This window comes from Lithobates pipiens, unplaced genomic scaffold (assembly GCF_037356315.1).
Source record: "Lithobates pipiens isolate NorthernLeopardFrog02 unplaced genomic scaffold, aLitPip1_a1.2 Scaffold_22, whole genome shotgun sequence".
NCBI classification, from domain to species: Eukaryota; Metazoa; Chordata; class Amphibia; order Anura; family Ranidae; genus Lithobates; species Lithobates pipiens.
Window position 1 is genome coordinate 307,216,843 of NW_027507784.1, and position 27,514 is coordinate 307,244,356.

Consider the following 27,514-nt stretch of genomic DNA (forward strand, 5'->3'; position numbering starts at 1 on the left):
GGATGGTGGGGCTTGCACTTCGACTCACGGCACAGGGCACGTTCATCTTCAGAGATTTTCCGAATCTTCTGCTCCGTATTGCGCAAGCGATGCGCCTGCACAGTACGGGGCGGACCCTTCTAGATGGCTGGACGATATATGTATCAGAACACCGGCACTGCTTGGGTATTCTGAGGGGTGACATTGGTGGTTGTCAGAATACGATAGCCAGGCCAGGGAGAGTCCTCCATCTACACTGGTTGTGAAGATGGAGGAACCTTATTTATTTTTTATTATTAATTTGCTTCTGCGTCCTTGCCTTGAAATGTGAATCACAATATGTGCGCACATCGATCGCATGTGCAGACATGCCATGGGTCTATAAGACTTGTCAGAGCAAAACTTTCCTGCACATGAGCAGAAAGCAGCAAATCTCACCCAGTATATGGAACCTTGAAGAGAAGGGTGGGGTGTCTTTACATGTGTCAGGGATTTAACGTAAGTTTGTAATGTTCGGGCATGCCATGCAGCTCTGCCAGGTCTGTAGGACAAGTCTGCACCTGCATGGGACATACGTCTGAGATGGTGACACCATAATGAAAATCTCTGGCCTGACAGAAGAGCAAGGCTGAACTCCATGGACTAGTACGTATTGTTCTTTTTTTTTTATTATTTACATACGGAACAATTTAAGAGATTAGAAATACAATTTTAGGTAGCTCGGTTGAAGTTTCTCTTTATGAAAAGAAGACCACACAGTGGTCAAGTGACACAGAGAAATGGTTGTTTGTGACTTCCAAGCCAAGTGTTCCACAATCTATTGTTTTGCAGTACCAGGCTTGGCTCAGTAGGTGTGGACGTTTAGTAATCCCAAGTTGCCCTGGGACCAAGACAAACTGAGGCGGTGATCAGAGTACTCATACTAGGCAGTGCATGAAAGAGCCATCCACAGTCCTCTTAGTAGCTGTGTGATAAGAGAGCTGTTTCTTCTACCCTATCGCTGCTTAGCTTCAGACATTGACTTGATGGTGAATAAGGTGGGTTCACAGAGAAATTTTCTGGGTCCTCTCTCCAGGTTTCTATGGCCAGCTGGGAAAGTTCATGAGTCTGACTCCAGGTCTGGAATTCTGTGGTGCCAATTGGTGAAACTGTGTCATCTGCTTTAGGCCCAGCAAGAGCACCACAGGCAGAGGGAAGGCTCTTCAAATCATATCATTTCAGGAAAAGTCGAATTTTTGGGTCTCCCAGCAGTAACCTTCAGGAAAGAAAAAAGTGACAGTTTTACAGTTTGTTTTGATGTAAATAAAAATATTTAACCCACAAAACACTGTTTATGCATTGTACTAGATGAGTTAGAATGGGAGGAGAGCACTAGAGTGGCGGTTACTAGAGCTCTGTTCCTGGCACGTAAGCTATTAATGACACACTAGATATCGGAGGACCCTCCTGCTCTCAAAGACTGGATTAATGCTGTGGTAGAAATGCTCCGAAAAGAAAAAATAATTTACAAGCATAGAGGTTGCTCCCAGAAGTTTGAGAAACTTTGGGGACCATGGCTGAATGTACCGGGACTTTCCCCGGTGGATTTAGTCATGGGCATATGAGGTTGCTAAATGTCAGACCAATAGAGCAATGTTTTTAAACACTAGTGCCTTAAACCAGATTAGGACATGAGCTATAACCAGATAGTCAAGAAGTGTAAAGACAAGTAAGTGACACAAGCGATATTAACCACTTAAAGCGGGGTTCCACAGGTGCAGATACCTGTCTAAGCCCTTGTACACACAGTCGGATCGGACCGTTTTGTCGGATATTCCGACTGTGTGTGGTCTCCATCGGACTGTTTCCGTCGGAACATCTGACGGACCAACTTTTCCAACTTGCCGGTAAAATTTTCCGACAAAAGGCTCTGATTGGACATACTCCGATCATGTGTAGCCTACTCCAACGGACAAAGTGCCACGCATGCTCAGATCAAATTCCTAGACCAAAGCTATTGGCTACTAGTCTGAACGTAGTCCCGTCGTAACGAAATAACATCATCATGTTATGTACAATCAGATTTTCTGACAACTTTGTCCGACCGTGTGTATGCAACAGTTTCGGACAAAATCCAACAGATTTGGTTGTCAGAATGTCCGACCGTGTGTACAAGGGCTAAGACAGGTATTTGCACTCACTTCCGAGCATAGACTCCCACGGGAGTCTATGCCTCTTCCTGTCCCATTGCGCTGTCTGCTGGGACACACACAGGTCCCAGAGACAGCGCGGACCATTCCTAGTGCGCTGCGCGACTCGCGCATGCGCAGTAGGAAACCGGGAAGTGAAGCCGCAACGCTTCACTTCCTGATTTCCTCACCTAGAATGGCAGCGGCAGCAGCCGAGAGCCGAGCGATCAATCGGCCTCGGCTGTCGACATCGCTGGACCCTGGGACAGGTGAGTGTCCATTTATTAAAAGTCAGCAGCTGTAATTATAGCTACTGGCTTTTAATAATTTTTTTCCAGTCTTTAAGGAACAGCCTCATTTTGAGATTTTGGTATTTTTTGCTAGAAAATTACTTAGAACCCCCAAACATTATATATTGGTTTTTTTTAATACCCTAGAGAATAAAATGGTGGTCATTGCAATACTTTTTTTTACACCGTATTTGTGCAGCGGTGTTACAAGCACACTTTTTTGAAAAAAACTCACTTTTGTGAATAAAAAAATAAGACAACAGTAAAATTAGCCCAATTTTTTTTTATAATGTGAAAGATAATGTTACGCCAAGTAAATTGATACCCAACATGTCACGCTTCAAAATTGCGCCCGCTCGTGGAATGGCGACAAACTTTTACCCTTAAAAATCTCCATAGGCGGCGTTTAAAAAATTCTACCGGTTGCATGTTTTGCGTTACACAGGAGGTCTAGGGCTAGAATTATTGCTTTCGCTCGTTTTCATTTGCGGGCGCTACTCACATTTGCTTCTGCACATGAGCTTGGCGGGACGGGGTGCGTTTACATTTTTTTTTATTATTATTATTTATTTTACCTTTTATTTTTTATTTTTACACTATTTAAAAAAAAATTTAAATTGTCACTTTTATTCCTATTACAAGGAATGTAAACATTCTTTGTAATAGAAAAAAGCATGACAGGTCCTCTTAAATATGAGATCTGGGGTCAAAAAGTCCTCAAATCTCATATTTAGACTAAAATGCAATAAAAAAAATAAAAAATAAAATTGTAATTAAAAAAATTGGCCCTTTAAGAGCTGTGGGCCAAAGTGACTTTTTGACATCGCTTCCACCCAGCAATTGTATGGAGACAGGTAGGGGCCATCTTCCCTTCACTCGTTTCCATACCAAGCAGGAGACAAGACGCAATCGCCTCCGTCGCTGCTGACGGCTCGGGTAAGCAACGGAGGGCACCGGATCACAGCAGGAGGGGGAGGCCCCTCTCCCGCCACTGATAAAAGTGATCTCGTGGCGAATCCCCCGCAGAGACCACTTTTACCTTTTAGTAGACCTCCTGCTGAAGAAGGGGAAACCAGGGTTATGGCAGCTAGCTGCTACTATAACAATGGTATCCTCCTTCAAACAGCCACCGTAAAACTGCGGCGGGTTGTCCATAAGTGGTTACGAAAAAGTGCAGTTTGCAGATTAAGCATGGTTGTTGTATCTAACATTTGACTGTATACTTGAATGTATCTGAAGCGTCGGTATGTATTTATAAGTTTACTTCAATAAACTTTTTTTTCTGGATAAAAACATTTAATGCATGACAAAAGGATTAGCAGAGCACTATGGGATATCAAAAGAAATGGCACAGTAGTAGTCTGCTTTCAGGATTTTTCTCTGATTGAAACCCTAAAAGGATCTGTATGGATGGGGAGATGTCACTGATCTGACTCACTGACTTATGTGGACGTCTTAAAGCTCCACCTGGTGGATAGATATTTCGATATATAGAAACTTTCTATGTGATATCTCATATTTATGTGCCTAAAACATAATTTTACAAAATTCATTTTTAGTCTGATTCTGTTCCCTCAATCTACTACCCAGCAAAAAAAAACTTGTACACATTGACTTTACTATTATGTTTTATTTGGTTTTGTGTAATAAGCTTTTTATCCCTATATGCATATTAGTAATTCAAAGGGCCTGCCATTTTCCTGTCTCCTTGCTGATATATTTTATGATCTCTATTCACAAGACTTGACAATTCACTTTATTGTACAGTATCTCTGGATTCTGGATATGTAACTAGTTTGTCAATTGTGGAACAACTAAATAAAGAATAAAAAAGCCTCTATACATCCCCGTTGACTATACAGTATACTTTGAGGGTCCATCCTTACTTGTGAGTGCACTCTCATATGCATGTTGACACATTGTTTTGGGACGTCAGTGCACAATGAGTTACACCTTTTATTTTCAATAAGCCCTCAACGCACATTCATGAGTTAGTAAATAAGCAAAAAGAATCTAAAAAGGAACACAGTTAGAGAGCACCAACCAAGCCATGAAGTCCAAGGAATTGTCTGTAGACCTCCAAAACGGGATTGTATCAAGGCACAGATCTGGGGAGGTGTACAAAAAAAAATGTCTGCAGCATTAAAGGTCCCAATGAGCACAGTGGCCTTCGTCATCCGTAAATAGAAGAATTTTGGAACCACCGGGACTGTTCCTAGAACAGGTCACCTGGCCAAACTGAGCAATTGGGGGAGAAGGGCCTTAGTCAGGGAGGTGGCCAAGAACACGATGGTCATTCTGACAGAGTACCAGCATTTCTCTGAGGAGATAGGAGAATCTTCCAGAAGAGCAACCATCTCTGCAGCACTCCGCTAATCAGGCCTGTATGGTAGAGTGGCCAGACAGAAGCCCCTTTTCAGTAAAAGGCACATAACAACCCATCTGGCGTTTGCCACCTGAAGGACTCTCAGACCATAAGAAACAAAATTCTCTGGTCTGATGAAACAAAGATTGAACTCTTTGGCCTGAATGGCAAGCACCATGTCTGGAGGAAACCAGGCACCGCTCATCTCCTGGCCAATACCATCCCTACAGTGAAGCATCATGCTGTGAAGATGTTTTTATATACAGAGACATCCTTGATGAAAACCTGCTCCACAGTGCTCTGGACCTCAGACTGGGGCAAAGGTTCATCTTCCAACAGGACAACGACTCTAAGCACACAGCTTATTATTTTTAATAAATGTGAAAAGATTTCAAACAAACTTCTTTCGCGTTGTCAATATGGGGTATTGTTTTGAGGAAAATAATGAATTTAATCCATTTTGAAATAAGGCTGTAACATAACAAAATGTGGAAAAAGTGAAAAACTGTGAATACTTTTCGGATGAACTGTATTTTAATAGAAACACACAAAAAAGTTTTCTTACCTTATAATACCGCCAACTAACAGGCCTCCAATCATAGGTCCCACCCAGTATATCCAGTGATAGGCCCAGTAATTTGCTACTACAGCAGGACCAAAGGCTCTGGCAGGGTTCATACATGCTCCAGATATGCTTCCTCTGTAATAGTGCAAGAAGAGAGTGAAAATATCTGCCAGGTGCAGTAAAGGGTAAAATATAATGAAATCGTATATTTAACCTACCAACATATGAAATGAAAACGCACAAGCGACACTGTAAAGCCCCTGTACACACGATCGGAGATTCCGACAACCAAATCCGTCGGATTTTGGCCGTCGGATTTTATCCGACGGATTTTGTCCGAAACTGTTGTATACACACGGTCGGACGAAGTTGTCAGAAAATCCGATCGTTCAGAACGTGATGACGTTATTTCGTTACGACGGGACTACGTTCAGGCTAGTAGCCAATAGCTTTGATGTAGGAATTTGATCCGAGCATGCGTGGCACTTTGTCCGATCGGAATTCTCTACACATGATCGGAGTATGTCCGATCGGAGCATTTTGTCGGAAAATATTTCCGGCAACTTGGAAAATTTGGTCCGACGGATATTCCAACGTAAACAGTCCAATGCAGACCACACACAGTCGGAATATCCGACAAAACGCTCCGATCGGACACATTCCGTCAGAATCTCCGATCGTGTGTACAAGGGCTTAGAGAGCTCATTCACATCTCTCAGCTGCATTCTGGTGCTTTAACAATGCGCATTAATGTGCATTGTGGCACAGGTTAAAGTGCTCAATTGAATGGGCTGCCTGTGCTTTAAAACACAGGCAAAAAAATTTCCCCCACCCCCCAGTGCATCACAGCACACCTGCTGTGTATTGTAATACACTGCAGTTCAGGGACGATGCATTAGTACACTGGAATGCCATACAAAATGAATGCATCGCAACACAATGCACAGAGGTCTGTTGCCATGTGTTGCATTAACATAAGGTAAAATGTGCATTATTGCAACCCATAGTTGTGAATAGGCTCCAAGAGAAAACCACATTTGAAGATGATCAGTAGATCCTTAGATACAAGCAGCTGAATTTATATGCATTTTTATTTGTAAAATAGGTCTTTCCCACCTCCAAAGTCTCCCAATTGTCCACTGGGGCAACCCAACCCTAGGATTAGCAATAGGTTGGTTTAGGAAAAGCAAGGGGCCAAGTTCGACTTTTACAGGAAAATTCAAGATTGGCATATCATTCTGTTGCCTTTAACTCTAATCTAGAGATAGCTTTAAAGTTGAAGTTTCACAGTTTTCACTGAAGGTCATCAAAAGGCCCTTTGTAGCCTGTCCAGTGGACACTGCTGGTCACAGATTGCGTGGCTGGGTAGCCCCTAGGGCATGCACAAGGCCTTGAGACTGGAAGGACATCATATGATGTCTACCTGGGATAATTGTATTATTACAATAGGCATGGTGGGAGGCGGTTAAAGTACTTACTTACAGTTAAATAAGTACTTACAGGCTTATCAGATGGTGGTGGCTAACTGTCCTTTTATGACCTGAAGTAGAACTAAAGGCAAAACTTTTTTTTTTTGTTTTGGATAAAGTTAGGAGGGGTCAGAGTAAGGCCCCTTTCACACTGGACAGATCCATAATGATCCGTCCCGTGATGAACCCCTCCAAAGTGAACAAATTCCTGGTATTCATCAGGATCACCACTACTAGTGTCTTCATTGGAGAATTTCTCTATACCTGTTCCAGTGACAACTCAAAATTTAGGAGATTGCAAGAGGCTGATACTAATTCAAAATCAAGTACACTGCTTACCATAAAAAATAAATTTAATGAAGTATTAATGGTTACAGCTGGCATAATGTGTGTGTTTTATAGCTGCCCAGAGTTCAGCTTTAACCACTTGCCTACCCAGCTGCCGCAGTTATACTGAGGCAGGTTGGCTCGGCTGCGCAAATCATCATAGGTGTACATCGGGCTTGTACGTGTCAATCTGTGGGCGTGCACACGCCACTGGATGCGCGTGTGTGCTGCCATTGGCCAGCGGGGGAGCCAATCAGCGGGTCCGGCGGACTCAATGTCCATTGGCCACCCACGATCATTTTCCAGCAGTGACAGAACAAGGATCTGCCTGTGTAATTAATGCAAATTCTGACAGGAGAGATCACACAGATCCTGTCTTTCTGCTATGCAGGAAGACAGATCTGTGTGTTGTCCTCGTGAGCCCTTCCCCCATATGGTTAGAACACACAGTGAGGGAACACAGTTAACCCCTTGATCACCCCTGATGTTAACCCCTTCCCTGGCAGTGTCATTAGTACAATAACAGTGTATATTTTTAGCATTGATTACTATAGTAACGACACTGTGTGTCCAATCTGTCCACCACAATGTCGCAGTCCCATTAAAAATTACTAATCGCCGCCATTACTGGTAAAATAGAAATAAATAAGAAAAATGCCATAAATCTGTCCCCTATTTTGTAGATGTGATAAATTTTGCGCAAACCAATCAATATACGCTTATTGGGATTTTTTCTACCAAAAATATGTAGCAGAATACAAATTGGCCTAAATTGATGAATACATTTGTTTTTTTCCATTTTTTTTTTTTTTTTTTTATGTTTCATAGCACAGCGTAAAACATTTTGTTTTTTCAAAATTGGCGCTCTTTTTTTGTTTATAGTGTAAAAAATAAATACCACAGAGGTGATCAAATACCAGCAAATGAAAGCTCTATTTGTGGGGGAAAAAATACGTCAATATTGTTTGGGTACAGAGACGCACGACCGTGCAATTGTCAATTAAAACAATCCAGTGCTGAATCGCAAAAAATGGCCTGGTCATTAAGGGGGTAAATCCTTCCGGGGTTGAAGTGGTTAAACAGAATATTGTAGTGTTGTTTGCCTCAGGAGGGTGCTATAACCCTCAGCAGTGGAAGAAGTAGGCAGCCATGTTTATTAAGAGATCAAACACTATTCAAAAATGCCTTTTTTACTTTTTTAAAGACAGTAAATGTTTCTGAATAAGCTGAATAAGTGTATATTTCTCTTACCCCGCCAAGATGTCTGTTGCCACAGTGAAGCCAATACAGAAGGGAGCCAGAGGAGTAGTGGTCTTCTTATTAATGGCCCCCATGCAGACCGCCAGAACCAAGAAGAATGTCATGATTATTTCAGCTCCAACGGCTCGGGCAACCTGGGAATCAGTGGTCACCACATTGAAAGCTGCACCAGCCGATCTCTCATAAAATTCTAGTTGAGTCAGGGCCTGAAAACAACAAAGATCGGTGAGTACTTTACATTTTATGAAAGTACAACAAATAGTAACACCATTCACATCTATGTATCCCAAGCAACCAACACAGCAGCCTGTTTTTGTGTGGCAAGCCTAACAAGATTGTGTCCACTTTTGAGCATAACTCCAGTTTAAAAAAGTTTCTCAAAAAAATGTATGCCCTAGCTTTTTTTTTTTTTTTAAAGCAGTTCTGGTTGTACTCTTCACCATCTCTCTGACATTGGCCCCCACAGAATAATCTGCCTACCAGGGCCAGTCCTCTGATTCACATCTTTAAACCTACTTCTTGTGAGTGCAAGGTGGCATGGGCCTTCCCCCTATAGAGGGAGGGGAACCATGATGCCCTTAACTCATAGTATAATAGTACAGCAAATGGCTCTGACGCCATCATGTCAGGGATGCTATCTTCATCATTAAGGAACACCCATCACTGGAGACTAGACCAAGAGGCAGAGGTCCCTGTAGCAGCCTGTGACCAGCCTCAAGGCTTTAAGTAAGTATTAAAAAAGGAAAAAATACACATGGGAGAGGACCAGAGGGCATGGGACAGTAGACTTTAAAGTTACACTTCAAAAATACACCAAAATCTTTATATTGCAATAAAACAAACCCATGTTCACCCTATCCTACTTTCCTTCTCATCAACAGATAGGTATTTGTGAAGTTTTGAAGTGACTGTGGCTCCCTTACCTTGGCCAGTGCTGCTCCAATCATTCCACCACATAGCTGGCAGACCCAGTATGGCACTACTAGGACAAGGTTGAGTCCTCCAATTATCCAGGCGCCCAGGGATACGGCTGGGTTGAAGTGGCCACCACTGAAACAATACAAAATAGATTAATACAGTTTGCATGACACTAATACTGTATATCCATTATAGATAAGATAGACCATTATTGTGCTAACGCCGTATTTACAAATCCTTATGTAATTACAACAGGTACTTCCCAATGCTCACCTACAGACCCCTGCTAGCTCAATGACCATTAACCCTATTATCCATTTGGACACATTCTACCATCTTTCTACTTGACTGAAGCCTTATTTATAACTCAAGCTCCTACATAATGCCATGAGATTACTTGACTTCCTCTTCGTTGCCCCCCACCCCGCAACCTTAAAGCCTATGGTTATATTTTGAATCCAGGATGTGTTAACTATATTTATATCACTGCTACATTGACAAATAGAAAAAGGTTTCTAAAACAATAAGAAATAAGAAAAACTTTGTGTACCAATTTTGTAACATCTGTACAAAGTTTTCAATAATGTAATATAAGTCAAAGTCACTATGTATCATTTGATCTGTATGACCCAATAAAAATATTTGAAAAAATGTGTGATAAATTAAAAATGATTCTCAAATCCCAACTTCAGCCAAAGATTTTTATTTTGGTATCAGGTAGTGTTGATCGGTTAAGGTCAACTTTTCTTGTTGCCTGTTTCCAATTGGGGAGCTCTTCCTTCACTTCCTGGCCAGGTGATGGGTGTCAGAGAGAACAGGAAGTGAGGGAAATCGTTGCAGCTGGGCTATTCATTTGCAGTACAATCTAACAGAACCATTTCTTTAACAGAAGCACAGACAGCATTTAAAACCTGACGGATTCTAACCCTTTCCCTACACTATTCAAAAGTAAATAAATTGTTTTGACCAGAGTTCAGCTTCAAAATAATATAAATCTGTTTAAAACAAGAATGAGCCAAGGTATGGCCTGCCACCTCAAAACACACTCAATATATTTTAAATAAAGGGCCAGTAGACCATAGGTGGGGTGCAGCGCTGTGTGGCAGGAATAATACACAGAGTTCTAGCGCATTGAAAGAACTTCTATATATTATAACTTATATTATAACTTTATATATTTCTATATATTATATATATTGCAAGACAGTTCACAAATAACCTGGTGGTAAGGCAGTCCCGCCAGGAAAACTCGCAGGTCCAACAGCATGTAGAGAGCAGGATTCAGTCACAATTGACAGTGCCTGTTGAGAGGGGCAGAATGTGGCCTGGTCATCTTGTTTCCAAGAAGGAAGATGTCCCGAGAAGTTGCAAGCCCTACGCTTTCCCTCCTCATCAGGAACCTTTCCCTGCCGCTAGTTCTGTCCCTACTCTTCTCACTCACATAAAGCATGCCAATCCTCGGAGCCCGGGCCTTAAAAAGGCTCTGCCTGGCCCAAGATAGTTGCTAGAGTTACATGGGGAGGCAACATCCAAGGGGATAGCTTCCCCAGTGACTCAGGAAACCATAGAGGAACCATGTTCCTCTTGACTTCCTTTCCAACTGCAATGCTGCTGCGGAAGATCGCCACCTGCTGTGGAGAAAGTAGACTGCATCTGCCTACAAGGCCATTAGCCTCAATCCCAGCACACTAAGCTCAAAAAATGTAGGTAAAGATGTTGTGAAGGAACTGATACTTCGGTCACTTGGTGCAAGATGAGAGGCTTCTTGTTTTAAAGAAAAAAATCTCATATTACACTTTAGGAGATCAATGTGATTCTCATTATTAATAAATGCATTAAAATAATGTAAAATATGTTACTTAACCTATCTACGCCTGAGAAACCTAACACAGGATAAGCAAATATTGTCCAAATACAAGGGGCATGTGTATCACTTGAATCTTGCTGGCCCTTGTGTATTTCTTTCAGATCTGTGCAGTAATCCAGTGGATCCAGGCGTTTCCTGTAATAAAGACCGCTCACTGCTGCTCTCTCTGCTAGTGCAGGGTGAATGGTTTTGTCTCTGCCCCCTTCTGTAGTTTTCTGCAGACATCCTGTAATGGGTGGAGCTTGCTGGGTTCCCCCTCCAGCTCCAACAAGTAATATCTGAGTTTGCAAAGACATTTGGTGCACAAGTGGATTGATATATTTTGTGGCTATTGAAGGATATATTTAAATGAGAGTTGTGTCTGGAGTTCAGCTTTAAATCAATGCTAAACTTCTATTAATCCCAAAAGAGATGTTTACATTTTTTTTGAGTTTTGAGGTCTGCATGTGTTTTGGCCACATGTATGTATTAAAGGAAGCCAGCACTGCTCACACTGGCTATAAATAAAATAGATTTAATCATAATAAAATACTGTCTACATTCAGTCCATAAATGGCGATGTGACATTTATCATGGTTGGTATCCTTATGCGAGCACCATGTCTACATAATGTGTGTTAAAATGGGCACTTGTAGTCTCCGTAAGAAGCCTTTGTGACAGGGTGACAATGCAAGAGCACAATTAAGAGGCAAGCAAAAAGCGTTGTCACCTATTAATAGATTTTTTTTTTTAATGGAAGCTGCAGATCTAAAAAATATTACAAATGGCTTTGAAATTACATTAGTATGTTAAAGTTCTAGTGATTGAAACTACATTTACTTTAAAACTGAGCTATTAAGCGCATGCAAGCAGAGGTCCCACTTTATTAATCTTCCTGAGTTCCCCGGAGCCCCATTGAGCATGATACACTCTGGTTAGAGGGTGGTGGGGGACGCAAGGCTGAGTTTTGAAACTGTAGCTGGAAGCAACAGAATTCAGACAGAATGCTTCGGGTTTGGGCGACCCTGAGGCACCCAGGAAGATAAAACAGATATGGGGGGGGGGGGGGTTGGCAATGACTGATGAGCTTGAGCTCATTATGCCTCAGCTCCTCTCTAGCTCTTTACTGCCAGTAAAGTCTGTTTATAAAAAAGATGCTGCAACCTCCACTAAAAATGTTGGCACCCTAGATTCGGGTCTGTGTAAACCACCGGTGACCTATGCAAAAACAAGAAGAAAAACTTGGAGGGCTAAACCTTGAAACCTAGAGGTCAACCTGCTTTCGGGATTAGGTGGATAGAGTAAACATGCAGCAAATCTATCAGTTTGAATCTTTACCCAATCCAAACCTACGGGTGAATTACCTTGCTTTTTGCTAGAGACACATCCTTTAAACCCTCCAGCCTCCTATATTCCATCAAGCTTAGTCAGGTGTATGTGTTTGTATACGCAGAGTAAATGACTAGATAGTAGGTTTTGACAATAGAAAAGCAATATTATCACTTCTTATCTAACGCATGGCTCACCAGCATAACTATTTGTTTTTCTGCCCTTAAATGCCAGTTAATGGTTAGAGCAGATGTATGCCAGTTAATGGTTACAACACAGAAACCTCCTAAGCACAAAGGACGCAATTGAGATGAAATTGATTTTGCGAATAAGTACCATATAAACAAAAATGTGAAAAGCAATTCTGTAAATATACAGCAACAACAGACACTCACTGGAGCAAGGTGCAGAGTGTAGCAACCAATTTGAATTCACCTTTTAAAGTTTTCCACTGATTGGTTTAAAATCGAATGGTTGCTGCTGCCCTACGGGCTTCAGGTGCAGTGTAATGCAGAACCATACAGGATTTTGATGTACAGGTATTTTCATTTCATTCATTTCTTGGAGCAATAAAAGTATTATTGAATTGCGATTCCTTTAAATTCTAATGCCAAGGTAGGAGAATGGTTAAGTGCTCTTTCAAAGCATCTTGGCTTCAATTCCTACTGTGAACACCATGCAGAGCTAGTATGTTTTCCCTATGTCTGTGTGGGTTGTTTTCAACAACAAGCTTGTAGGTTAATTGGAGAGAGCACCCCAAAAACTGCAGATGGAAAAAGACAGAGTTGGAAATTATGGCAGGAAATTCTCACTGTTAGAGTATATAAGTAATATAAGAAGCCAGTGGTTGACCAGGCTCCTTCATAAGTTTACTCTTTGTCTGGGTCTTCCAGAGGCTGACCCACTCCACCAGTTGGCTCTTTCAGAGGCTGAAACTGTCAGCCAGGCTCTTCCAGAGGCTTCTACTAGGCTCGTTAAGGGGCTGACCAAACCCACCAAGCTCTTTCAGAGACTGAATCATGCCACAAGGTTCTTCCAGGGGCTGAACCAACCCACCATGCTCTTTCAAAGGCTGACTCACTCAACCAGGCTCTTCCAGAGGCTGAATCACTCTATCAGGCTCTTCCAGGGGTTGACCCAACCCACTAGGCTCTTCTAGGGGCTGAATCACTTCACCAGACTATTTCAGGGGTTGACTCAACTCCCCAGGTTCTTCCAGAGACTGACTATCTCCACGTGGCTCTTCTAGAGGCTGAATCACCCCAACAGGCTCTTCCAGGGGTGACTCACTCCAACAGGATCTCCTAGAGATTGACTCACTCCACCCGCCTCTTTCAGGGAATGACCCACCCCATCAGGCTTTCCCAGAGGCATTTACTAAAAGTAAATCTTTGGTTGAGCTGAGTGTTCAAAATTTTAACCCAAAAAATTTCCAAAAACGTACTTTAACAGCTAGACATATTGGAGCCTTAGATTAATGGCACAATCTAGGGCATGTTAGCATTATGCCATCAACATTTGGGATCCAAACTGTTACTTCATTGATGTTTGGGAGGCCAGAATCTTAGCTGTATTGCTACAATGACATTGAGGTGCTTATTCACTAAAACATTGCAAAATACATAATCCCCTAGTAACCAATCCATTCTCACTTTTCTAAACTCAGTCGGTGTAAGCTAAATTCTAATTGGACTATGGGTAATGGCATGGCAGACAATAACATATTGCACAAGACTTAATTTGCTAAGGACTAAGGCACTTTGAACTTATTATTTACTCGAATACAAATAAAAAGTACTTCCACATCTTAAAGGTTACCTTCATTTGCTAAATTGTTTTGGCTCTGTTTTGCATTTGATAAACCTTATCAAACTGCATGGAAAAATGATAAGCTTTTAGTCATAGAAGTATTTCTGTTCTTGTGACCGTTGTACTGGGTTATCAGCCTTGCAGCCACTGGAACTCACATCTACAGATATGCAGATCGATCACACTACCCTAGTCCACCTAAATAAGGATCCCTTTACAAACAGGCTATGTTTATTTTCATCTTGATGTAGAACAATTGAACATTACTGCTACTAAGGTAAGGGATTAAGACATAGATTCAAATAGTAGGCACCATCGTCCCTTATAGTGAACAGAGAAGAAAGGCCATATTGGGGAGTATGGGACTTTAAGGGTGTCTAGTGCTACAAATGGATATACCACAATAAATTTAGTAAAATATATTTTTATTAAAAAAAAACGAATAAAATTTTCCACGCAATTTTTCTACATGTTTTGCCTTGCGGCTTCTTCGGGAAATGTGTGAACTTTATTTCTAATAAATAAATACAAATATAAATCAACAAAAGAAAAGGTACATATGAGAGACAAAAGAAAAAAAGGAAAAAGTTACATCAAGAAACATATTTATTCACATAATATAATACATACATAATACATCCGTGTAGATAGCAGGGGTTTCCCAACCGAAGGTTCTAGCCTCATTGTTTTGAGAACTTAGAGGCAGATTTATGGAAGAAAAATTAGGTCAGAACGAATATCAGGACACAGGAGGTCCCGCCAACCAAAAATGTCCCCACTTAGCCGGGTCACCCACAGAGAGAGGTATAAGTCAATGACTTATATGTGATTTAAAAAACAATGTTTCCTGTGGCTCAATCAAAGTGTTAGTATGACGTGTCAGCCTCAGTGCATGTCTATCCCTATACTTTGTTAGAATATTATATCGTTCAACAGGAAGAAAAAGATATATGCTTACATAAGAAACTCCTTTTAAATGGATGACTGGGGGCCTATAGATTACTGCTGACAGCGGATATTACCTGGACTGTATAAGGCCAAGATCAGGTCTCTAAAAGTGAGATAACATTGGGGCATAAGCAAAAAATATAGTTGTAATAAGATCCCCTATGTATTAATTTAGTAAGTGTGAAAGTCCCTGCTTATGTAAAAGAACTTGCCTTCATATGTTATTTGATCCATGGGTACAGAGACTCCAAAGGAGAACGAGGCATAAGAATGACCATAAATGAAGAGAGTAAATCTGCAGGTAAGAATTAAGAACAAATAGGGGAGCAAAGCCATAAGTATACCACCCCATTTGTATTTAAATGATGCACTGTGAGTACATTGAATCGAGAGAACTATCATTCAGCCAAATAAATCTACCTGTCAGCAGTTTAATGCTGTATGAGGCTATTTATACCCCTCCCCAGTGCGTCAGAAAGACGTGACGTGTGACGTCACACCGTAATGATGCAAATCCAAGGCTATAGAGGAAAATATACATCAACAGAGAGAAAGGTGTCCCACCCCAACCGAAGCCCTGCCTCACGCCAACGGCCAACAGATAGAGGGGCCACCACCCAGAGGGCGTGCCGAGTGCGATGACACCATCACACACATTGGCCGCCCGTCCGCAAGCCATGACACAGTAGGGAGTGACGTCCCACTGCAAAAGAAGCAATACCTCGGTTCCCGGACATAAAGGGAGGTTCCTATTTCCACGGGAACTCAGCATGTAATCCCTTGTAAGCAAGGGCCATACTGTTGTGGGCCCCTGGGAGTCCGTGCGGGAATCCTATGGCAATTAGGTGGGTGAAGCCAGCAAGAAGCTGTGCCCGATATAGCTCTCTGAAACAAGACTCTAAAAAAGATTTTTTAATGTTATTAAATTTTTTGAAATGAAAATATCTTTGACTAAATTTATTGTGGTATATCCATTTGTGGCAATAAGTACCCTTAAACTCCCATACTCCCCAATATAGTATTTCTTCTCCATTACTGCTACTAAGATGAGCAGTGTAATATAAAGAGCCTGTACATTTCAAATAAAGATAGATGGTTATATATTATCACAAAGAGTCTTGTGACCCCTCTTAATAAGGTCTTCAGCCTTCTTCCCTTCAGTTCATGGCTAAATGTACCCTTAAGATTCTTGAAGTTGCCAGAAACAGAAAAAGCCAAATGGTAAACATATTAGTTTTGTCAAGTGTTGTACTGTTCCTAGATATCCCTGTCTCATGCATGGTTTACTCCCAGTACCAGTTGTGCCTGCCCTTCCTACAACAGTACAGATGGGAAATCATCTGGCAAAACCTTACAATACCTTCAAATCTCTGTATAACATGCATTTGCGGTCAAACAGTGACCGCTCTCTTTTCATCCTCAAAACGTGTCAAGATGAAATGAGCGAAGCATTCGACATGTCTATGTTAATTTCCCTAACCTTGAATAGATTTCCTCTTACTTCCTTCTGTGTCTATAAGACAAAAAGTGAAGGAAAGTTCTTATATTCTATATTGATGAGGTCAGCATGACAGACAAGGGGAGGGATGACAACAGTGTGAGCCAATGGAGGACCTTTTGCACAATGCTTTCAGTCTAACAATGTCAGCTGACAGGAGGGGGTATCGGAGAGATGACCGCATTGGTGTAGTGAGGCTTCTTTCAATTGTCAGGCAGGGGCTGTGGCAGTATTCAAACTGTATTGCTTAACTACAGCATAGAAAAGTGATGTTACTGAGTTGATTATGACCTCTGGTAGGGAATCCTGGATCACAAAACTGACAGAACCAAATTTCAATTGCATATGTGAATTTCAACTGTGTTTTTAGCAGTTTCCCTGTAGTCAGTTTTAAGAATATAAAGTAATGAAATAAGAAGACAAAAATACCTGATTCCCCCCAGAATGGCAATAGTGAGCCCTAGGGCCAATCCATGGGCTAGAGCTGGTTGCAGGCTTCCAGGTAGGTTGTTCATGATGACAGACATGCAGCCAATGAACACAAAGAGCATGGTGCCTATGAGCTCCGCTATGCATGGCTGTACGTACACTTCGTACCAGTGAAGCTTTGGCTGCTTTTTCGGGCTGTAATCTTCCATGTCTTTAAAGGATATCTGACCGAGTTCTGTGTCTCCCATATCTACAAAGAGAATACCGTATCAAGTTGTTATTCAAAGTGTATGTAATATTTTCAACTTTGAACCTCTATAATCCTTTTATACAGTATGTATGTTGCAGTCATCAGAAATAAGCAGATAGAAGTGTGTTGATTAACTTCCTACAGTAATTTGGCAGGTTCATAATGTAATAAAGCAAAAAAATATATGTGTAAGATTAACTTTTATGACTGTATACATAACCTGGTTTATGGCTGTCTGTAGTACACTAAAGATGAGCGTGGTTATCAGCCAAGTGAACGTAGCTCGTACTGTGAAAATATATACAAAACGTTCCTGCACTGTTTACAATCCAGCCATGATATATTACCAATTTCAGAAAGGTAATCCTTGAAAGATTGAAAGTACATGTAAACGAATAACATTTAGTTTGCTAAAGTTTTGTGCATTATAAACCATTGTAATTTTTAATAAAATAATTGTTTTCACCCCTTTTTAATCTTTCTTGCATGCCCATCTTGCTGATCTCCTGCAGCCAATTCCTGTCTACATGCATGCACCCCAGCAATGGCTGCATGGCTTTTCTCATGGCAGGTGGTGACAAAAGTGGGCCATGCCTATGTAATATCCCCTGAGGAAGTCACGTGGTATTGTGACAATACATGTAGGGTGACGTAATTGCCAGAAACCAGAAGTGACACAGGAGCTGATGCCTGGTTGTCATTTACTTTACATATGCTGGTTTTAACTACTATTTTGTACGTGTAATATATTTTTTGATAAAACATTAGGGCTTTAAAGTACTAAGAGGAGTTCCCTGGTTTTCTGAGCTTCTTTGAAGAGAAACAGACTGGGAGATCTGAGCCCTTAAAGGGTCATACGCATTGGAAATTTGTACTACTGCTTATCATCTTATTCTGAGTGTACTGAGTGGAGACAAACTGGCTCACCATCCCACGAATGGAATATGAAAGACTTACAGGCAAAGTGCCTTTGACCTGATTTTTGAGCAGGTCCATGGTGGAAAGTGAGAGCAATTTATGAAAGGTGGTGGGACACTCTCTTATGCACATTGAAGACATCTGGATATATTAGCTGTGTGTGGAGTTAATGCCAAAGAGCTTAATTTTGGTCTCATCTGACCACAGCACTTCCTCCCAATCCTTCTCTGAATCATTTAGATGTTCATTGGCAAAATTTTAGCAGGGCCTGTGCATGTACCTTCTTGAGGAGGGGGACCTTGCAGGCGCTGCAGGATTTCAATCCATGGCAACATATTGTGTTACCAATGGTTTGTTTGGGGACTGTGGTCCCAACTTCCTTGAGATCCTTCACAAGCTCCTCCCTTGTAGTTCTAGGCTGATCCCTCACTTTTCTCATGATCATCCTAAACCTATGAGGCAAAAACTTGCATGGAGCTTCTGACAGAGGACGATGGATGGTTATTTTGTATTTCTTCCATTTGCAAATAATCGCTCCAGCAGTTGTCTCCTTCTCACAAAGCTTCTTGCTGATGGTCTTGTTGCCCATTCCAGCCTTGTGCATGTCTACAATCTTGTTCCTGACGTCCTTCAACAGCTCTGTGGTCTTGCCCACCATGGTGAGGTTTGAATGGAAGAAAGATATTCGGTGGACAGGTGTCTTTTATACACATAACAGGTTTTTTGGTTGATATTCTGTCTCTATCATTAAAAAAAAACACCTATGACAACAGTTATAGACCCATTTCTTTGTAAGTGGGCAAACTTAAAAAATCTGCAGGGAGTCAAATAATTCCCCACTATATATTGTGATGCACATTGTTTTATTTATCACAAATTAGCATTTGCACCAAAAATGTTTTATGGTTTTCACTAATTGGGCATTGAATAGTGGGTATGCACACCATCAATTTATATTGAATTTAGGTGATTGATTGTGGGAACACAAATTGGTGTTAGCAGCAACTGGATATGATTGATGTATTGCATATTGGTTGTTCCACATACAGTAGCAGATAGTGTGGGATTTATAACTATCATTTTGCCTGCCACATGTAATATGTGTTGAACTGGCCACTCATAGTCCCCATCAGAAACCTGTGTGGCAGAGTGACAACATAGTGTAGATGATCAATTGGTAGATAGGGACACAGCGCTATTACTCTATAACAGGCAGTGCCTAAACAATGACTTTGATGGCAGGATCACTGGGTCCTACCATGGACATCATGGCAAGCCCTAGTGATCCTGCCAAGGAGGTTATTGCTCAAGGTGCAAAATGAAAAAAATAATAATTTTACAATTACATTAACATGTATAATCTTATATGAGGTTTTAGCTATTGGGTTTTCATATACTTTATTTTTTCACCAGGTCAAATACATCTAAACACAAGCTTACACTATAGTTCAAATTCTCCATTTATTCATTTCAAATTCTCCAAATCCTTTACAAATGCTACCTAATCAGTGAAGTCATTGAACCTAATTAAAAATGTGCATGCCATCCTAAAGTTGGCACAAATAGCAAAGCTGACAAATTATTCACCTGCTGTGGTATTTTGGGACATTTTCCAACAAAACTTTTATTACACAATGGCCAACTTTATTTTTTATAGAAATTATAGATTTAAATATTGAATATTGCTTCTTCCTATCATCTGAGCACTTGTTGAACCTAAGAAAAGATAAGCAACATTCCAAAACCCACTTTTCCAATTTTTTTTTAACTTGAAAAATGTACACTTTATAAAATGTCTTAGTGATTACATTACCCAAGCTTCAAAGAGACTCCCAAGTATGACATGATAGAACAAAGATTAATTTTATAGCCTTGTGGCCGGATTCTGAGAATATTTTATCAGTATTTTTATCTTTGCTTTTCCTGAAGAATTGTGGCCCATTTTAAAGCCTGCCTGAGCACTTAAGAAATTCTCAAGGTAATTAATATCCCTGTAACTGACTCTTCAGATTCTCTATTTCTTTTGAAAAAAACAGACAGGTCCACGTTTGTACAGTGGACGTAACATTCCTGTGTTACTAGTTGATAATGTTGGTGGAGGTGGATTTTGGATGTCTGACGTTTTGGTAAAGCAGAGCAAAAACAATAATACAGCAGTATCTGGGGGCTTATGTCTGGGTGGTGGGCTAAGCTTGCCAGTTATTTAAGACCAAGGCTTCCAGAAAACAGCAGTAGAAGTGACTGTTCCTACATTACAACAAAACTCCAGTTAAAATGTACTTTTAAGTTTTGAATGGAGTATGGATTGGTTTGATCATCTATTGGGTTTTTATCACTGTGTATACTGCAATTGGGGAGATTAGATTTCCCCCCAATTTCCTTATAGGAAATCCAAGGAGAAGCGACAAAATATATTTTCCAAGTGAAGGAAAACCCAAACTTTGATAGCTGCCACTGGTAAAATGGCCACATTGGGAAATTTCCCAGCTACTCCTGCAACAATGACAACAATAACATTTTCAATTTTTTATATACACACACAATGTGTCCTAATCTGACCATAGATAACCTTCTCAGACAACAATCATGACATATTTTGTCAAAAGATCTGTATTTGGCCATAGATGACAGTAACCAGATTTGCCCACTCTTATGGCCATGACTGAAACTTTTTGTCTCTTATGGCCATGGCTGCCCCAGATGCTGGCCATCAGCCACCATGAGGGGAAAAAGAGCAATCACAAAGATTAGAAAACCTGTGCCCATCGTTAGTGCCTCCCATAAGCTGTGGCAGGATTGGGTCCTTTACCCTGCCTCCTGCTCATGCCTTCCTCCTATCACCATGTAAATAAATTTGCTAGCTTGGACGAGCTTAGCATGCAAGTTTAAGGAGTTCTCCTCAATACTCAATATATTTTTGCCTTAAATTCAACTCTCTAAAGTGCAAGCTTTAGCTAAACATTGTTATTATTTTGGATGCAATAGGAAAAGGATCAACGTCCCAATCAGGTTATTTGCCGATGTCTTTATCCAACTGGGGAGATTTCTCTTCACTTCCTGTTCTGAAGACACACATTTCCACAACATTTATCTCCCATCCCTTGGGTTATTTCATTCCACCATTTGCTCTGGTAACAACTCAAAATTTTTGGATTACCCTCTACTCTCTGTCTTGGTGAAAGTGCTTTTCCGGACAAAGAGAGGGACAGAATGGGGACACAGACAACAAAATAAAAAAAATTGACAGGGGGTCAAATTCCTACCCACTCTATCCAAAAAAAAAATGCCTTTACATACACTTTAAACAACTGATATAGACAGTGTCTACATTATGTATAATAGCAGACTAGGCCCCCAGAATTCTGCCTCCACCTTTAATATAAGGATGCATACAATTATCTATATCACATTAAACCATGACTATAAGCTTCCACTATACTTTCCAAATAGCCGCAATTATCTCCCCCAGTCTAATGACTCCTATTTAAATGCAATCACTAGTTAAGACTTCAAAGACCCAGAGATGATTCTGCTGTACAGTCTGGAATGCGGTGCTTTATAAATGTGTATATATAGAAATACCAGTGAAAGATTTACATCAGGACATTAATCCTGTTACAAAACGTATTCAATACAAAGGAGTTTATGTCAGTTTCTTAAAATAAATTTAGGGCACATTTGGACCTATCTGCTTTAAAGGTGCTAGTTAAACCAGAACTGACTTTCTGACTACATAGATAAATAGATAAATGGATAGATAGGTATTTGAGCTCCTAGATTCACTATTCTGAGGAACCTGTTATGACAGAGCCTTATGAGGGCCATACATAGGGCAATCATTAGGCAATGTACTGTAGGTACCCATGATATGCCTCTTGTTCTGCAGAAATGATGAATAATCAGCATTGCCTTTTTTATTGAGTTGTCTATGAAAAACCCAACTCACCATACTGTTGCAAAATGGGTACAGCAATGGGAGGGGTGACACTCCATGTGGAAGGAGGGCTCCAGTAAGATGTCAGTATTAAGCTGGCCAAATATGGGTCATGAATCCTGAATCCCCCATCCACACACTTGATGGTGGAAACCCCTCCTATAGATATTTACCCCCAGCCAGTACACTCCAATAAGCACTCTCTGCCATTGTCAGCTGCTGGTTTTTCAGCATGCTCGTATGACAGAAGCCAGCCGTTTGATGGTGGCATACAAACTGGCCGAATGTCGGACATTTTTTTTTACCTGGTCCATGTCTCCCAACATTTGAACCTTAAAGGAAGATTCAGTACATGGGTCTAACAATGCTATCCAGAGGAAGCTAGTGTGTCATTTTTAAGGACTACAGTATCTGTGTCACATGCAAGGCAGCCAATTAACCAGGAGATGGGTGACACGGCAAAGGTGGTGACCACTATGGTAATAGAGGGGGTTGACTGTCACATGACTGCAGCTTTCTGCCTTGGGTTTAAGCATTAATAAGTGCACTTCCCCTTGTCCCCACTTAGGCACTTGTAGAATTTTGTTCAAAAATGTTAGTTTTCATAATGTTCATTCTATTTTCTAATCACGGGATCAAAACAGCGATTGTTTTTGCCTGTAATGTTGAGAAAATTTGAAGGAGCAGGAAGGAATTTTTTTCTCAAATGAATAACTTTTTAACAGTGTATGTATGTGATTTTCATTTGAGAAATTCTATTTGTTCCCAAATAGTATGTTTAAAGCAAACAACATTTTGAAATACTTTTGAATAACATTCATTATATCATTATCAAATATACTGCAAGATTTTACATATGAATGTGCAAGGATAGAGGGAGAGGAGGGGAGGGGAAGATGGAGAGAGGGAGAAGAATAGAGGGAGAGGAGGGGGGGGGGGGACGGAGAGAGGGAGAAGAATAGATGGAGAGGAGGGGAGGGGGAGACAAAGAGAGGGATAAGGCGAAGGATAGAGGGAGAGGAGGAGAGGGGGAGATGGAGAGAGAGAGAGAGGGATAGAGAGAGGAGGAGAGGGGGAGGGAGAGATGGAGAGAGGGAGAAGGATAGAGAGAGGAGGTGAGGGGGAGACACAGAGAGGGAGAGGGAGAAGGATAGAGGGAGACAGGGAGAGGGGGAGACAGAGAGAGGGAGAAGGATAGGGGGAGAAAGAGAGAGGGGAGGGGGAGATGGAGAGAGGGAGAAGGAGAAGGATAGAGGGTAGGGGGAGACGGAAAGAGGGAGAAGGATAGAGAGAGGGGGAGAGAGAGTGAGAAGGATAGAGGGAGAGCTGGAGAGAGGGAGAATGATAGAGAGAGAGGAGAAGAGGAGGAGGGAGAGAGTGAGATGGATGGGGAGAGAGAGGGGGAGACGGAGAGGGAGAAGGATAGGGGGAGGGAGAGGAGGAGAGGGGGAGATGGAGAGGAGAGGAGAAGGATAGGGGAGAGGGGGAGAGCATATCTCCCAACTTATTGAGATAAGAACGAGGGACAGCTCATAGGACACACCCCCTGTCACGCCCCCTTAAAGGAGATTTATACAAAAAAATGATAAGTTAAACCCATTGCGTTTTTTTACCACTACTATTCCTTTATACTGGATTTTGACATTAACAAATGCAGCAATTTAGAAAATGGATGAAAAGTTTAGCACTGAGAGGAGGAGAGGGAGAAAGAAAATGGGGAGAGAGAGGTGGAGAGGGGGAGAGGGGAAGACAGATAGAGGGTGAAGGATAGGAGGAGGGGGAGAGAGGAAAAAGGAAAGGGGGAGAGGGAGAGGGGGGAGATGAGAGGAGAAGGATAGGGGGAGAGAGAGATGGTGAGGAGGAGAGGGAGTGGCGGAAAGGAGAAGGATGTGGGGCGAGAGCGAGGGAGACTGAGAGAGGGAGAAGGATACGGGGTAAGGGATAGAGAGGGGGAGATGAAGAGAGGGAGAACAAAAGGGGAGGGGAGAGACGGAGAGTAGAATAGGGGTCTGTGTCACATGCAAGGCAGCCAATTAACCAGGAGATGGGTGACACGGCAAAGGTGGTGACCACTATGGTAATAGAGGGGGTTGACTGTCACATGACTGCAGCTTTCTGCCTTGGGTTTAAGCATTAATAAGTGCACTTCCCCTTGTCCCCACTTAGGCACTTGTAGAATTTTGTTCAAAAATGTTAGTTTTCATAATGTTCATTCTATTTTCTAATCACGGGATCAAAACAGCGATTGTTTTTGCCTGTAATGTTGAGAAAATTTGAAGGAGCAGGAAGGAATTTTTTTCTCAAATGAATAACTTTTTAACAGTGTATGTATGTGATTTTCATTTGAGAAATTCTATTTGTTCCCAAATAGTATGTTTAAAGCAAACAACATTTTGAAATACTTTTGAATAACATTCATTATATCATTATCAAATATACTGCAAGATTTTACATATGAATGTGCAAGGATAGAGGGAGAGGAGGGGAGGGGAAGATGGAGAGAGGGAGAAGAATAGAGGGAGAGGAGGGGGGGGGGACGGAGAGAGGGAGAAGAATAGATGGAGAGGAGGGGAGGGGGAGACAAAGAGAGGGATAAGGCGAAGGATAGAGGGAGAGGAGGAGAGGGGGAGATGGAGAGAGAGAGAGAGGGATAGAGAGAGGAGGAGAGGGGGAGGGAGAGATGGAGAGAGGGAGAAGGATAGAGAGAGGAGGTGAGGGGGAGACACAGAGAGGGAGAGGGAGAAGGATAGAGGGAGACAGGGAGAGGGGGAGACAGAGAGAGGGAGAAGGATAGGGGGAGAAAGAGAGAGGGGAGGGGGAGATGGAGAGAGGGAGAAGGAGAAGGATAGAGGGTAGGGGGAGACGGAAAGAGGGAGAAGGATAGAGAGAGGGGGAGAGAGAGTGAGAAGGATAGAGGGAGAGCTGGAGAGAGGGAGAATGATAGAGAGAGAGGAGAAGAGGAGGAGGGAGAGAGTGAGATGGATGGGGAGAGAGAGGGGGAGACGGAGAGGGAGAAGGATAGGGGGAGGGAGAGGAGGAGAGGGGGAGATGGAGAGGAGAGGAGAAGGATAGGGGAGAGGGGGAGAGCATATCTCCCAACTTATTGAGATAAGAACGAGGGACAGCTCATAGGACACACCCCCTGTCACGCCCCCTTAAAGGAGATTTATACAAAAAAATGATAAGTTAAACCCATTGCGTTTTTTTACCACTACTATTCCTTTATACTGGATTTTGACATTAACAAATGCAGCAATTTAGAAAATGGATGAAAAGTTTAGCACTGAGAGGAGGAGAGGGAGAAAGAAAATGGGGAGAGAGAGGTGGAGAGGGGGAGAGGGGAAGACAGATAGAGGGTGAAGGATAGGAGGAGGGGGAGAGAGGAAAAAGGAAAGGGGGAGAGGGAGAGGGGGGAGATGAGAGGAGAAGGATAGGGGGAGAGAGAGATGGTGAGGAGGAGAGGGAGTGGCGGAAAGGAGAAGGATGTGGGGCGAGAGCGAGGGAGACTGAGAGAGGGAGAAGGATACGGGGTAAGGGATAGAGAGGGGGAGATGAAGAGAGGGAGAACAAAAGGGGAGGGGAGAGACGGAGAGTAGAATAGGGGGGGAGAGAGAGGGAGAGATGGAGAGGAGAAGGATAGGGAGAGAGAGGGAGAGACTAAGTGGAGAAGGACGGGGAGATAGAAAGGGAGAGCGGGAGATGGAGAGAGGGAGAAGGATAAGGGGAGATGGAGAGAGGGAGAAGGATAGGGGGAGATGGAGAGAGGGAGAAGGATAGGGGGAGATGGAGAGAGAGAGGCAGAAGGGGAGACTAAGAGAGGTGTGATAAGGGGAGAGGGGGAGAAGGAGAGAGGGAAAAGGATTGATGGAGAGAGAGGGGGAGACAGAGAGAAGGAGAAGGATAGGGGGAGATGGAGAGAGAGAGTGAGAAGGGGAGACTAAGAGAGGTGTGATAAGGGGAGAAGGGGAGATGGAGAGAGGGAGAAGGATAGCAGGAGAAGGGGAGAGAGGGAGAATAATAGGGGGAGAGGGAGAGGGAAAGGGGGAGAGAGAGAGGGAGAGGAAAGGAAAGATAGTGCCCTTAAAAAACAAATCTTTATAGAAAAGGATTATCTGAATTTTTTGCAAATAAATCCTTTTTCTACAGAGCAATCAATCTGTGAAACTGACATTTGTCTTCTGTTGTACAATCAATCTTTTCTCATGTCTGTTTTTCAGTTTCGTCTTAACAGAACGATCACATGCAATTTTCATTGATATATTCATAAAAATGCTCCTTTTTTAAATGACAGTAAGTTACTACCCACAGACATAAGACATCACTCATGGGGACTAATTTGGCAGTTCCACAGAATTTTGTATGAATAATAAAAACAAATCTTTCATACCTTTAAAATATTCTAAATTCAGTGGTGCCAGATACTAATAAAACACAGTGTCAAGTAAACGCACATCTTTATCGTGTGTAATTGTTCCATCATCTTTAGATGAAAAACAGACTTGAGAAAAGATTGATTGTACTACAGAAAACAGAGATGAAAAAAATGACAGTTTCACAGATCAATCGCTCGGTAGGAATTGTTCTATTGGAAGAATTGATTTGCTAAAAATTCAGATAATTCTTGTCAGATATATGAGCAATCTTCTATAAATGTTAGTTTATTTAGGCCACTATCTTATGTTTGTGGGTAACTGTAACAGTCATGAAGGTAAAGCCAATAAAAATCCACTATGTTTACATAAAGCAAATCTAGAAAAGATTAGAACACACTCACTGTATTAAATTAACCTTATGAAACAAGTTATGTATTAAATGAAATATAATCAAAAAGTCACAGATTGAAGTATATAATAAATTATGATGGAAGTAATAATGGTAACAAAAAATAAATAAAAAATTATAATTTTGTACAAGTCTGAAATGTTTTGTTCTATGCTTAGTGGACATTTACTACAGAATGTTGTAATGTTGTAAGATGAGCGTATTTTATTATACTTACCGAAATCCAGCAGCAGTCAATGATAGTCTGTTAGTATACCTCTACACCAATCACTGGTGTCTCTAAGTCAAGAGGTTGAGAAAGACACACTCCAGATCGCGGAGTCCTCCCAAGTACTGTACTTTGTTTAAAGAAAATTCAATAAAAATGCATCAGTTGATTTACATTGACCAATCACGTCTCTGGAAAGGTGCTCTTATCTCAATATGTCTC

The 27,514-nt window shown here is 41.6% G+C and overlaps 1 protein-coding gene across 1 annotated transcript; it reads right to left on the minus strand.

Moving 5' to 3' along the window:
• Nucleotides 1–629: 629 nt before the first annotated feature.
• Nucleotides 630–27,514, minus strand: AQP8 (aquaporin 8). Its single transcript, XM_077449336.1, has 6 exons — nt 27,302–27,514; nt 17,201–17,450; nt 9,347–9,473; nt 8,415–8,629; nt 5,368–5,502; nt 630–1,234 (listed from the first exon to the last, which is right to left on the minus strand). Exons 2-6 carry the CDS (start codon nt 17,446–17,448, stop codon nt 1,192–1,194), a joined length of 768 nt encoding a protein of 255 aa, XP_077305462.1. The 5' UTR covers nt 17,449–17,450; nt 27,302–27,514; the 3' UTR covers nt 630–1,191.